The following is a 15,116-nucleotide window of genomic DNA, read 5'->3' on the forward strand; positions in this document are numbered from 1 at the left end:
GTTAATAAGCGTGAATACCGATTCAAAGGTGAGCTTAATGAATTTTAGGTGCATTATTGAATATTTGTACATGCTTTTTATTCTTATTTGTAAAGGATCAATCTTGAAATTACTATTTACCGTAAATTTTCTTTTAAACTGGCTTCACAAGTACTTACCGACCTAACCGTAAGTCTGTAACTGAGCAAATATTTTTACATTATCTTCCGTACATAATCTACATATAGCACGACACTATAGTTCTAGAGCCTGTATATAGGCTCTGGAAGCGTTGGTCCCAAGGGTTCATGATTGCTATAACACTAGACAATAGTTCGTCTACCATTGGGATAGGAACTGTGTTGATATTATGTTTATTTCATAAAAAACCAACGTTTTCTTTTGTTTGTTGAACACTGTTAACAAAAGTTCAACTTTTCGGAAATATTGGAAGAAAGTCAAAATTTACCAATATAACTTGAAACTTTGGGGCTTTTGGTCTCATTCCCCCGAAATAGGGAGATTGAGATGTTGCAGTTCGATTTCGCCAAGTTCTCGAAACCATGCATTATGTAAATACTTCTCATTAAAAGGATGATTGTGAATTGAGTTAAATTTTCTCATCACGATCTTACTCTTTTTGTAACTGGTTCTAGTCACTGATTCCCAGCTTGTACATTTCGTTCTACAAGGTTTACTTAGTGATAACGTTAATGTACCATAGGGTTATTTTTGTGTACAAATGTTTCAACAAATATGAAACTTAACACGGGATTATCTCTATCCATGTTGCACCGTATAGTTACATGATGAGTAAAAGTGGACTGTCAATGTTATGGAGTAATAGAAAACTAACCGTTTGTAAAATACTCATTGGCTTTTCAAATTCATTTCACATTATTAAATTTCGGCGACTAAAGATGTCTTCCGGCGTTAAACACATGTCAAATGACATGTATGTTAGCGAAAATGAATTTCACGCCATTCACCGACAGATGTCATGATTGTCAACATAGAGGATGGGAATTCGAAAAATAGGCGTGATATAGTCAGCTGTATGATGAGCGACACGCCGTTTAGAATATACCTTGAGTAGTAATACCTGCGATAATAAAATGTTGAACAAGCTTAAAATACCAACAAACGAAAGGAAGCTAGGAAAGTAATTAAGTAATATGCGAAACTCTCGTATACCTAGTCTGCGCTAACTACAAGACGGGCTTTCTCAGATTTAAGATGATGGATTGGTGTTTGTCAGTTTTGAACACCAAGACTATGAAGTTATCATCCCAACCAACTAGTTGTCTCTTTAGTGAAAACAAGCTTTATCACCTCGCTAATCCAGTAAGTTACATATTTGCACCAATTCTGATCGTATCCTTTATGAATTTGGCAGTAACATTAATTTTATCACAATTTAATTTATCACAATTAATTTATCACAATTCCCAAATAAACGCGCGACTAAAAAACTACTGGAAAAAAGCCGTAACTTTAGGTATTATTATTTAGCTTAGATTCTTTCACATACCCTGTAACCCGCAATGCACAATGAATTTTTCGCATGGTCAGTGATTTTTACTGCACTATGAAGTTATAAACTGAATCGATTAAGAGATGCAATAAAAATGGGGAGTTTGTTCGAAATCAGTACACGTCAGTTAAAGAGGAAACAGATAAAAAATTGTAGAGATGGATGAAGGGTATACTGAATTTTAATTATTAGAAAAACGTAAAATCCCATAGATAAAACGATCTGAAAAGAACCAACTATCCAATCTCTTGCATAGTTGTTTTAAACGCGCACGCAAACATCCGCAACCATAAAAACGAACATACACCATCTATTTAGCTTTAAAAAATTGAAACTGATCAAACTAGTAAATTAGTCTAGGTATGAAATAAAACAAGTAAGCAGGAATTTTATTACTTATAAAGGGATATGCATCATGAAGTTAAGGTTATTAAAATCTCTGTTAAAGAAAAAGAAGTAACTCCAGTTCCAATTTTCTTTTTGTAGCCAATGATTGGGAGCAGTGTCCTCAAACGTACCATCAGCTTATTAGAGAGATGTTTTAGGACCTTCTCTTTGACTGAACACATTACCCAAATACCAAAAAAACTGCAGAATGGAAACGTGAAAAAGGTAAATAAGAAAGAAAAAAAGGCAGAAATGAGTGCACAAGATTGGGTATTGTTTTGTGTATGAAAGCAGGAAATGGTCTTAAGTAAATATCTCCTACAAAGTGCATGATATGGATTTGGATTCGTAAACGATAATTATACTTGGAAGTAACAACTAAATCTATTCTCAGTATATGGTTGTGGGGATCGTTATGCTTTGATGGAGATCATGAATCAATCTATATTAGACCACCATTGAAAACCTCGGTGAGAGGCAGATACCCACCGAAGACAATCGAAGATGGTCGCACAATATTGTGGGTTGGTTGAAGTTAAAGATTAAAACTGTTGGATGACAGCTCAGTGGTCTAGAGGTTAAACGTTCGGCCGAAAGTCCCGGGTTCGAATCCCACATGCGAGATCGCGGATATGCATTGCTGAGGAGTCTCACATCAAGACAAAACGGCCGTCCAGTGCTTCTAGGTTTTTAATGGTAGTCCAACATTGATCGATTCATGATCTAAAATAAAGCTATTCTGTCGGTAATTGCATGTTCAATATATACATTTCGTTGCATCAATTCATTTTTATATTGTTTATTTTAGTCTTCTCATTAATTTTAGGACTGCAATCGATCAGTTTCTTATTGGCGTATGTGCGGATTGCCCCGATATTGCCTTAAGTCAAAAGTACAGATGGATGGTGGCTAGCAGTGGGATCCAGGACGAGCGTTTCGTTCTATATGTGACTAGTCAGCTGGATGTACCTGCGCAGGCTAGTGGCTGTCTGGGTTCAGTAGCTAAGTGGATAACGCGACGGTACTGGGTTCGAGCCCTGGAGTGAACAAGTCTGGGGATGCAGGTATATTCGGCTGACGAGTCCAAAATAGGACCAAATGTGCGTCCCCGATTCTACTGCTAGTCACTATCCATCTTTACTTATTTCGTTGTATAAAGATGTGATCACTTTACGAAAATATAGTATCACCATATGTCTAGATGAAGCGTTTATCAACGACATTTGTTCAGTGAATCACAAAATGATTTAATATTCTGAACTAAAAGATCTATCGTTTGAGCACATTGAGTTAGCTTTACAACCAAATGATTATGATGGATTGCCATTAAAATTTTATCTCGAGACTTAATTTGATTATAAGATGAATATCATAGAGGAATGATGTATCAACTGTGTTAATATTGAATAGCCTTCAGTCAACTATGTAAAATAAGACTTTATTAGTAAAAAAAATTATATTTTTTGTCTTTAAAACATGCAGTGTCATATCTGCACACATAGAATTATTGGTTTACTGAACAAATACTCTGGAGTACAAAGCAATACATGATGGATCGAAAATAACATCAACACTTGCTGGAACACACAAATACACTAAGCTAACAAGCTCTAGATTCCATTCCTGATCATCACTAAATGCAATAACGTGTTTACAGTTTCACAACATGGCAATATCACCTACAAATACTGGTGCATCTATTTCCCCTACCCCCAAGAAAAACAGATTATTGAACTTTTCATATCATCATATTTAATAATTACATGTTGTCATCAAATTGATTGTACTAAAATCTTTATGTACAGTATACATTATTTTTGCTTGACAACAAACCATTCAAACTAGTTTTTCTTGTTCTGTGAAATATGCACTACAGAACAAAATTTCATCGTTCTACCAATTCATACAAATTGTAAGAAATGGAAACAAGCATCAAAGTAAGGATATGAATAAACGAAACCAAAATAATCAATAATTACTAGTCCAATGGAACTAGTGAATGACTATTTAATTTCTACTCTACTACTTACTGATTACAGTATTGAACAAGTTTATGACACTTATGCATTGTATGTACAACACAAATACGGATAAACGTTTAAACGATTGAATAGTTAGTGATCTACTTAGTTTTATTTCTTAAGCAGACGTTACTTTTTTTCATTCACATTATCAATTCACACAATATAAATTAAAAAACCTGAATGGAGAATGTTAAGAATAAATTAGTAGATAAATAGAGACAACTATTGTGAAAGATCAGAACGAATGCATCACGTGATTTCTCATCAATATTGTTTAGATTACCATAAAAACATATTTAACTTTTTAAAAAGTATTTTTAACATTTTTATATGAGATATCTAAATCGTTAATTGTATAAACTAGGCTGATAAACAAAATAGGTATGACAAAATAAATTTATTGATATATTTAATTGGGTGATCATAGCTTACTTGTATAGTACACGTTTACATTACTATGTGATGGTTGAAGCTGACCTTAGTTGTTGAAGTTTGAAGGTCCTAATTCAGTAATTAATGATACTAATGGTCTTATTCAATATTGTGTGTTTAAACTAGACGGGTAAACAAAATAGATGGTTAAAAACTTGTTTGTTTAATTTAGTGATTTACTGATATTACTTCAATTCGCTCATAGATTATCATCATGCATTAACTTTAACACAGATCAGTCAGCTGTAATAAATGTAGGGCCTGGAACATGATTTGAGACAAGATAAAGAGTGAAAGTGATCCCTGCGTAACTGAATTTAACCCACATAACCCCTATGTCTCCAACAACTGGCGACGACAACCATGAGGATCCCAACAAGGTAGTCTGGATTTATTAACACTGATTAGACCAACAAAGAGTTAGTGACTTCATGGATTGATGCTTCGACCTAGTTTGACCGCACCTAACTTTCAACTTTCTCTCACTCTAGCCAAATTAACACGTTGAGGTAGACAGTGATTGAAAACCTAAGTCGATGAAGATTCATAGTCTAATCAATCAATTTTTCATTTTTTCTTCGTACCATATATTTAACCTCAACGTTGCTCACTCGGTCGTTTCATGATACGCGACGAATACTTCAAAGAAACTTATGATCAAGAATGCCGTTTAGTTTTATAGGCCATGTTTTACAGTCATACAGGGATACAGAGCGAACTGTTACTCAGTATGAATGATAGTATTGAAATATTTTGAAAATGACATATTTATCAGAAGCAGATTGAATATTTGTTGCTCTATATCACGAAATAACTGAAGTTAAAAATACGAAGCGTTTAGCTCTAGCTGTTATCAATTCATGATGAGAAACATGCCATACCATACTACTAAGCAGTAAACAGAACAAAAACAAATTGAATATAACTTTCACCAGAAACTGATATCAACTATAGAGTGAATGAAAACCAAAGATAAATGTACAGGCATTTAGTTCGAGGTTGAAATTCACCAGCAATGTGCGCCTACTTCTCTACATGGAATCAAACTTAAAAACCTTATGATCTCTTAAAGTGAGCCACACATACCACTTGGACACTGAGTCTAGACTAAATTGTTTATATTTATTAGTTTCAGTCAATTCGTAATACATCACTATTATCATAAAATATTACTAGGACTTGAGAATATCAATGTGTTGGTTTATTCTACTGGTTATTATTCCTTGGACACCATTTCACTGAACTCTCTCCAAACCAGAACAATAATTCAACAATACACACTCTAATAAACCTGAAAATCAAAGACCCAGTAGAAAAAACATTAAAATTTACATAGAAATCTCTTGAATTATCGATTTGTAAACGAGAATTGATTGATTGGAAGTCGACTAATTGACATATTCCGACGTTACTTTTTTCTTGGATTACATTATCCATACTTAATCTTTTCTGCTACCACTGAGGCTGTTATTATTTCTAATACTTTGACATTTATCTTGATGACTTCATCTCGCTGTGATCAAATAATATGGCCCCCAAATGCCCTGGTACGGCCGAGGGTGGGGAGAGTCAGTTCTCCCTCTTGAAACGGTCTCACATAGCCACGCCTATACAGACATTGCCAGGGAAGTCCTACTCACTGCCTTCTCGTGGCGGGGACGTTGTTGGCGAAATTGAGAGGACGTAAAGCGAATGTCCGGAGCTTTAACCGGGTTGGTGGACACGGAAAGTCCACCTAGGAGAGTTGGAAAACCCTGATTCCAAACCAATGGTGTACATGGGCTCCAGGATCCTGGGAGAAAAAAATGGCGCACGAACCAATTGTTGGTCGCCGGCTACCATGTGACTGCATCTCCTAATGTTGCTCCACTACCTAGTGGATCAGGCCTTTAGGTCGAAGGCTAGGGGAGTGGTCCCCTAAGAAACACAACCTGCTTCGGTCTGGGCACTCTGGCAGTATCATAGTCCGCACATAAATCAAGTGACTTGTGTGACGCATATGTATTTGGTGCCCCTTTGTACCACTATTTATGTATCCAAATATATAAAAAACAAAGTTCGACGTTACTTACAACCGATGAATGCTTTGCAATAACTTATCTACCACGAACATCGTCGTGATGAAGATTTCCTAAGGATAATACTAACCTAAAACTTGTACCATTGAAGATAGAGTTAGCGTCTAATTTTTATTATAATGACATCATCCAGTATTTTCTTTTCCGAATGTTTACAATTATGATGTATTCTACAGTCTAAATGTTAGTCAAAACCATTAAAAAAAACTTTAGAACTAAGTGATTACTTCTAAATAAACTTTTCCATTTAGCCAAACCTATAAAAACCGATAACAGCAGTAGTAAACTGAAACATTTTGTAAAACTTGTTTGAGACGTAAAAGTTAAGAAAATATATGCATTAAGAATGTTATGGATAAGAACAAATTTCTAATGATGCTACAAAGTAAGGGTTGACTAAAATTGGATAGTATTTGATTGTTAGGAGCCAAACAATAGCTGAAAGGTGATGATATGTAATTTATGAAACATAACGTTTTTAATAGAGTTCAGTCAACGAGAGTCAATTGTAGATCCATTATAATTATTTAAATCACTTGTAAATACACCTTAAAACATCCTTTACATGATTTAAGTTTATAAATTAAAGGTTGGATAGAACCAATATAAAAAAATTTCTATTTCTGAATGGTAATTTAGAGAGGGAAAAGGTACTTACGGCGAAGACAGAAGTCAAAAAGCCTAACATAGCTCCAGCCAGTACATCTGTTGGATGATGATAATGATCGGTTACACGTGTGGCGCATATGTAAAACAAAACAGAAAGCAGAACATATTGTAGAAATGGTCGTAGGAAAGGTATCGCAGGTAAATGCAGTCGAGCCTGTAAATAAATCTGTAAAAGAAATAATAAATTCGGTGTTGGATTAACGTATATTTCAGCACCTAAAATATATGTGTTCATTATTTTTTTAAGAAAAAAACAGTAGGGGGGAAAGTTACGTGTATTGTAAATAACTCTTTATTCTGTCACTTAACATTAATAGATTGGTAAAAATGTATTTTAGAAGATTCTGGAAAGTCACAATAACTGGCTACATTGAACTAGAAAAAAACAATATTGACAAGTTGATTAGTCTATGGATTAATTACTTTAACATAAAAAATTAGTAGAGTTTTTATTAGTTAAAAATAAATTATTTAGCACAGTAATTTAGTTACAGCCCCCAAATGCAGTTAATTTATTGATTAACTAATATCAATTACTGTTAGATCAATATTATATGCACATTTATCGATTAACCGGAAATTGAAAATGATAAACATTTCATTATTTTCTTTATAAAATGTCATTTGAATCAATAGTCGGTGCATAAATAAATCCTCAGCCATTGTCTTTTTTCTTTGAACAACTAGCGAGTTTTACTCAATCACAACAAACAACCATACCATCAGGAATTCTAACAAGATATTACAGTTTACAACTTAATTCACAGATAAACATATCTATCTATTCATCAAATGTAAGTGGATGTGATTAATATGTTGAATTTAATTAAAATGATGACGTTAGCGAAAATTGTATGCATAACAACACAGTATTAGTATTAAGTCTACCTTATATAGATTAGAAAGTCAGAAATGTTGTGTCTCTAGTTAGATACAGTTTGAATATTGACATATATTTTTTTAGTACGAGACTGTTCAAAACTGAGCACCCACAAAACACCAGCAATCTTATACAATGGTTGGATTATGGATTTACCAATATCTACAACCCAAAACAATTATTATCCTTGAATGTCATGAACTCTGATCTTGCCAGCCAACTATGACAATATTTCAAATAAGAATTAAGCTTGATACAAGGATCCTTATTTGATTAGTGAGTGACCTAAGAAACTACCATCTCCTATTCACTTGTCTGTTAAATGACGTGTAATCAAGCTTTTGGCTGGTTGCCTTGTCTTTTAAAATCAATCCCATTAGAAACTTTTCATCGATAATTCGATTAAGTGGACAGTTATCAGTCTATCATATTGCATTATCGTACAGGATTTATGGATCAGAATTCCACTAATTCATCTGAACCATCCAAAATGCTTTGCGCCATAAATAATAAAATCCTCCTTTGGAACACATGTTCTAATGTTTTGTTAAACTCAATTAATTATTAGGATGCGATAAACAGTTTTTGTGTGAAAGTAACCAAAACATAGCTCATGTCATCACAATAATAATAATAATAATAATTAAAAAAAACTTAAACGTGATTCCAATTATGTTTGTGTAGCAAGTCACAAGCCACAACTATTGTACAGATTAATAATTTTAACTATTATATAAATCTCTTCAGGATGAGTGAAACTTAAACCATAAGGACAATCATTATTCACTTAATTCATAACGAAGTATAATTTAAAAAAATTCATTTTAAAGATAAATCACACCTACCACAGTGAAAAATAAACTAGCAGAAGCTGTTGATGCATGGCCCGACATGAATGACAAACTAAATAGATAAAATAATAATAATAAAGCAAAAGAATATTGTTGAGGATGTTAAACCATCAAATATGATTTATTAGAAAGATATTCAGTGTGAGAGTATGTACTGGCACGAATGTAATATATATATATATATATATATATATATATATATATATATATATATATATATATATATATATATATATATATATATATATATATATATGTATATATATATTTGTGTTAATTTAGTAAAACTATGAAGATGAAGTAACAAATTTAATTAAAATAATTCAAGTAAATGATTGTATTGCTATTGCAATTCATAAGTTTGGTCTTGAATAAAGCGATTGAACAATATTTGATGAAATGATCGAATTTAGTGAACAATTACAATGTACATTGATGACTTCATATGAATAAACCTTTTAGTTTTTGAAAGTTGATTCAATAAAACAGAATATGAAAATTCTGAGTTTTTAATTAATTAATAATGCAAAATTAATGTTTGGGTATTGCATTGTTTTCATTCAAGACAGTAATTGAGTCAATTTAGGGTGCTAAACAAGATGGTAAATTGTTTAAAGTTCTTAATATAGCCTCTTGTTCTAGAGTAGGTACCTGGCTTTAATTAGGAAAGCTAGCATGATTGTTTTAAGTTGTAGAATAGCATTACTGATAAGACCTAAAATTAGAAAACTATGTATTTAATTCCACTGTATTAGGACAGAGAGGATATTGAGAAAGTTGAAACTTTTAGAACTAACGTATCACGAGTTATTACCTTTATTTTTACTACATGATTACTGAATACCTGGATTATTGTCTTTTATATTCTCAGTAGTGTAAGCTTCTGTTTGATACATACACAATTGTCATATGGTTTACCTTCACTAAATTGTTGTTGATTAAGTACGAAATTACTACGTTTTTTCACTTATGGTGTAGTTATACAGGCATTGTAATTCGCGGTGCTATGCAGTAAAGTAATTCATTCTGAGCTTTAAGTGACAATGGATGAATCAATAATAATAGGATTTCTTGGCTTGATGTACTTGACTTAGGATTGGGTGTCGGGGACAAATAAGAACATGGACTTTAGTGGTCGTTGTTTATGGTCATTTTTTGTTGGTCAAATCATATGAAGGTCAGTGGTCTGATAGGAATAAGCGTAGGCATCATTAGAAGACCCTATCGTCAAATAGCTCGATCACGTGGGCCCTAAAAATAAATCGAAATTCTTAATTCTAGTTCACAAAACATCGAATTTAAGTATTGTGAAAACAAAGTAGATACACATGATTATCCATGACTAGACAGAATATCTACTCATATAAGCAAGTAGTGCGATATTTAAAGACAAAAAGCAATCGAAAGACGTGCTCCTCTAGATAGAAACTCAGAAGCGACCAAGAGAGTTGAATCTATTGATTTAAAATAATTGTTTGACTTCATAAGTTGCCGAGAGTCTCAAAATAAAACTTTTAAGTGTACTGTTTTTAAATTATTTTGAGATAAAATTAACTCATAACTAAAACTATTAAGAGTAGAGGAACTAATCGATTTGAATATAGGGAAAGAGAAAAGATTACTTACAATACATCAGCAATCAATTTTGAATCGGTACCCTGACACGTATATGTTGTCTGCAAACCAGTACAATTTACAGGGACATTTGGTCGGCAAATATCCCAAAAATGTGGCCTCAAACGGCCAAGATAGTATTTTGTAATTGTAGTTAGAAAAAACGTTGTTCCAAGAGATATGAGAGCGGCAACACAGAAATCATAGATAAATGGTAAGGACTGAGAAAATAAAGGTAACATGAGTGATTGATTACAGTAACAACTTACACCCTTAATTGAATAATTTTTATTTTCAGTACATCTCTTCAGTACAGCAGTGATTATCTCAACTAAGCAAATCTTTTCAGACAGATTATTTTCTTATTAACACAATTTACTGTAACAAGTGGAGTAAGGTAACTAACTAACGTTACTACTACATTAGTTATAGTATTCTCTTTATATGGATATTTGATGCTCCAATCATCACAGAAGAAACTCCATTTATGACTTCCATAGTACTTGATCAGAAAATAAACAGCATGAACTAGAAACAAGGGGAATCGAGTACGAGAATCAACTTACGTAAAATAATAGTCAATAAATCTGAAGAAATACGAAGGGTTAATGGAAGATTCATTATCACAGTATGTAGTATGTTAACAGAGTTGATATCAATGATAAATTTCCGAACTCAATTGCAGTAAATGCTTTCACTACCAAAGACAAGAGTAGATACAATGAAACAAGATAAATGAAACTTAAAAATGATTTTTTCATTTCATAAAAATAAGATAGGGTTGGATTATCATTTAAAATAATAGGTAGTAGTGGATTTTCATACCGGAGCTGTTTGAGTCCACTAAAGCTACCAACTACTGGTTGATGGGATAATATTAGTAGACCTAGAATCAGGCAACCATGTAGCTTTATAAGTATCAAAACTGAAACCTGCGATGGAGGGACAAGTATTTGTCCGCGGTTGGAACTTTAACTGCTGTCTGGAACCTTGGATCAACTGTAGAAGTTTTGAATGATGGCTTACGTTTCTTTGGATCTTTCCTAAACATTCGCTAGATGACATGTTACAAGCCAGAAATTAGATTTTAGGTAGATTATGTACTACTAAAGACCAATATATGTAACTCAAATATGTTTCGCTGTCAACTTTAAGTCAATAGAAAGTTCAGATAATGCTCAAAAGCTTTGATCACTGTTAGTTTTATGAAACTTCAGGAGACGTCACGTTTATCTATATAGTTTATTCATTGAGCTAAACATGAGTCCTATAAACGGATTTTGTCAATGATTTAACACTCTGGAAAGAAACTTGAGGTTCTCATATGATACACAAGATGAGGAAGGTAAACAAGAGAAACCAAGTATATTACACTGAATAATTGTGAATCGTTTCAAAGGCTCGAGTATGATTTTAGGATCAAATAAATGAATCTAGGTGTGTCGAAACTATCTATCAATAGCATTCCACATTTACCTACGTGTTATCGTTAATTAGATAGTGTAAGACCTTAACAGCTAAGTAAAATCAGCTGTAAGGCCAAGAACGGGTCTCAATAGTGCACGTACATTCAGTTTTTGTCTTATCTTACATCTTCAGTTTTAAAATTACCCATAGTTTTTATTTCTTTAATTCATTATTTTACCGCAAATCATATTATCTATATCTAGTCTTTGTTACTACCACTGATACCGTTGATACTTTAACCAGTCTTCGATTCGCCTCCATAATTTCATCTGGCTGTGCTGGTATGGTGTCGCAACTTGACAAGTTCTATGTTGTTTATTACTGACTTACTGAAATGAACTTCAACAGAAACTAGTTCATCACTGGATTAACAGGGAAAAACACACTCAGCACTCAGTACAATATGACGTGGCTCGTCGGATTAAAAACCAAACGAGATTTCAAGAAATCTATGTGAAAAGGTTTTTAAATTTAGTAATCACTCATGCGACTGAGGATATTGCTAATCTAAATATTCTTCCACCGTTAGCAAATAGCAATCATGCTGTTTTGTCATCCATGTTTGGAGCTTGTGACATAATATACGATTAGGTCAAACCTCTCCCAAGTATGTCAGATAGAATAATATTACAGAATGATCTAGATTCATGTGTTGAATGGATGTGTAGTCGGTTACAAGAAGTCAGCTCTAGCAAAAATGTAGTGATGCAAACAAATAACTGTGATAATACATATCACTACACAATGTGTTGTGTTACACAAAGTAACGGACTATAATTATCTAGGAGTCATGCTAAGTAGTAACTTTAAAACTATGGGTAACAGTAGGGCTGCTGTTGCCAAAGGCTTTAGGGTCTTATGGGCTATTCGTAAGTTTTTTCAGTACTTGAACGAAGAAACGTTAAGGGTCATATATCCGAGCTTTTGTCCATAAGGATTAGCCGCTCACAAACTGTGTAAAAAGACGAGAAGCTAAATAAGAACTAAAACTTAGGTTAGATGCTGCCGAAAAAGACCTAAAAATTGTAAATTTTCAAGTTATGAGATTTCGACAGAGAATGATCCCGAAGCCACTATGTGTGCAGCACGAAGTCTTTCAAATAGGCTTCGGATCTGTTACACGAATGCTTGGAGCTTGCTCAATAAGCCGTCGGAACTAGGTGTGCAGATTGATTCTACCAAGCCAGATGTAATCGCAGTCACAGAAACGTGGCTGACGCAGACTATAGACAGTATGGAACTTGATATTGAAGGTTTCACGTAAGTAAAAGTCGACTGAGTCCAGAATCGTAAAGGAGGAAGAGTAGCTCTATTCATTAGGAGTACTTCCTCATTCGCCATTATTGATAACGCATTCCATAAGAGTGGGACGTGTGAATTAGTCAGTTGCCACTTGAAATGCAAGGGACAGGAGATGCTCATTGGTCTGGTCTACTGCAGTCAAATCTGTGAGGTAAATGAAGTTTAGCCAGACGGTCTCAACACATGATCACAAAGTGGTCGACGTCTAACCCTAGATGACTTTAATGCACCCACGGTAGACCAGAAAAATCTGAGAACTGAATTGTCAGAAAATTTCTTCAAGCAGGAATTAGTTGATGCGGTTATCACATGTGCCCTAGTGCAACATGTGAAAAAAAGGACTAGGTACGTCCCGGACTCTGAATCATCCTTAATAGATCTTATATTGACCCATTATGAGGATGACATCACGAATCTCGATTGCATGCCACTCCTAGGTGAAAGTGATCATGCAGTTCTAGTTTTTGACTTCTATATAGTTGTCAAAAACGAGCACGCGTCAGTCCAACCCAGACCTAACGTATGGAAAGAGAATATGGAAGATATTATAGACTCAGCATCGTCAGTAGATCGGAAAATAGAGCCAGAGTTTCCAATCGAGACAATTTCGGTTGTATTTCGAAATGTGTACTTAAAAGTCACTGCATCCCACATCTCTTGGACCAAACCAAGGGGTTTGAGAAATTCACCATCATGGTTCAGTAGGGAGATTCACACACTTCTCTGTAAGAGGAGAAGAATGTGGGTAAGATTTAGGTTACTAGGTACTGAAGAGACAAAATCTCAAAGCCGAGAAGCTCGAAATACTTGTACCTCGACCCTCTGTAAGTCTAGAAGGTTGTCTGAAGAAAAAATTGTTAAGGAATCTATAGAATGGCCTTAACGCCTGCATTCGTATATAAACCAAAGGATTAAAAGAGGAGAAATAGTCCAGCACTACGAGGAGACAGTGATGCTTCATCATTAGTGGAGGACGACTATGGTAATGTTCAAGTATTTTCAAACCACTTTAGAAATGTATATGTCGTAGAAACACCCTTAACGTCAGTTCATACAAATCCCCCACATACACCGGACAATATGATCATTAAAAAACTCGATGTCTTTGGTCTGCTAAGTAAGCTTGATATAGGCAAATCCGCGGGACCCGATGAATCGCATCCTAGGTTACTAAAGGAACTCCCTAAGTCAGTCAGTCAGCTACAACGTAGGACCAGGCACACATATGCATCGGTTCAAGTTGCCATATCTCGTTAGCACAACAAGATGAACACCGGATTCATAGAAATAGTTAAGTTAGTGGTGGTATTATATAAAAGATAGGTTGTATATAAGAATATAGTATAGGAAGGAAGAACGTTATGAAGCAATTTTAATCTTAAGGTTTAAGGGAAGATAAAGAGCGTATACACCCCCTAAGTATATGCTTTAACCTATCCGTAACCCAGGGTCAATTAGGCGAGACTAAAGAACATGGACGAGCCAATCAGAAGCTTTCGCGGGTTTTCAAGGTCACGGCGCTAAGTTCGATACCTGACGCTTACGTACGGTCGGTTTACAACGGATTTTAGAGAAAACATGATAATTAAGCGTCTACAAGATAAGTTATCATGAGATTTTGGCGCAGAATTCAATTATACATCTGGATAGAGTTGTGGCATTATAGCTGATGTCAGTTCATGATGAAAACCCTAAGTATAATTCCTAACCTTAACCATGAACTGTAAATCATAATTTGAATTCTTCACACAGGTTTATAACCCTCATTTAGTCTTAGTTATTACGTTGACACTCTCAGATTCACTCTAGCGTCGCTCAAATGTCGTCCATAATTTATAGTCTCATCTTTAACCCTAAACCTTAACCCTAATCCTAAACCATACCAACATACCGACAACA

At 34.2% G+C, this 15,116-nt stretch overlaps 1 protein-coding gene across 2 annotated transcripts; it reads right to left on the bottom strand.

Moving 5' to 3' along the window:
- Positions 1-1,891: 1,891 nt before the first annotated feature.
- On the bottom strand, positions 1,892-11,151 carry Smp_085240.1 (the record flags this gene model as incomplete). 2 transcript variants are annotated; one of them, XM_018800057.1, is made up of 7 exons in its annotated part: positions 1,892-2,101; positions 7,093-7,269; positions 8,829-8,886; positions 10,461-10,669; positions 10,718-10,789; positions 10,828-10,976; positions 11,015-11,151. In XM_018800057.1, the coding sequence occupies 7 exons, from the start codon at positions 11,067-11,069 to the stop codon at positions 2,042-2,044; spliced, it is 780 nt and encodes a 259-aa protein (XP_018653908.1). The 2 variants fall into 2 exon arrangements, with proteins under 2 accessions (XP_018653908.1, XP_018653909.1); XM_018800058.1 differs by having other exon boundaries at positions 2,042-2,101; positions 10,461-10,789; positions 11,015-11,069.
- Between the last annotated feature and the right edge of the window lie 3,965 nt (positions 11,152-15,116).

This window comes from Schistosoma mansoni, chromosome W (assembly GCF_000237925.1).
Source record: "Schistosoma mansoni strain Puerto Rico chromosome W, complete genome".
Classification (NCBI taxonomy): domain Eukaryota; kingdom Metazoa; phylum Platyhelminthes; class Trematoda; order Strigeidida; family Schistosomatidae; genus Schistosoma; species Schistosoma mansoni.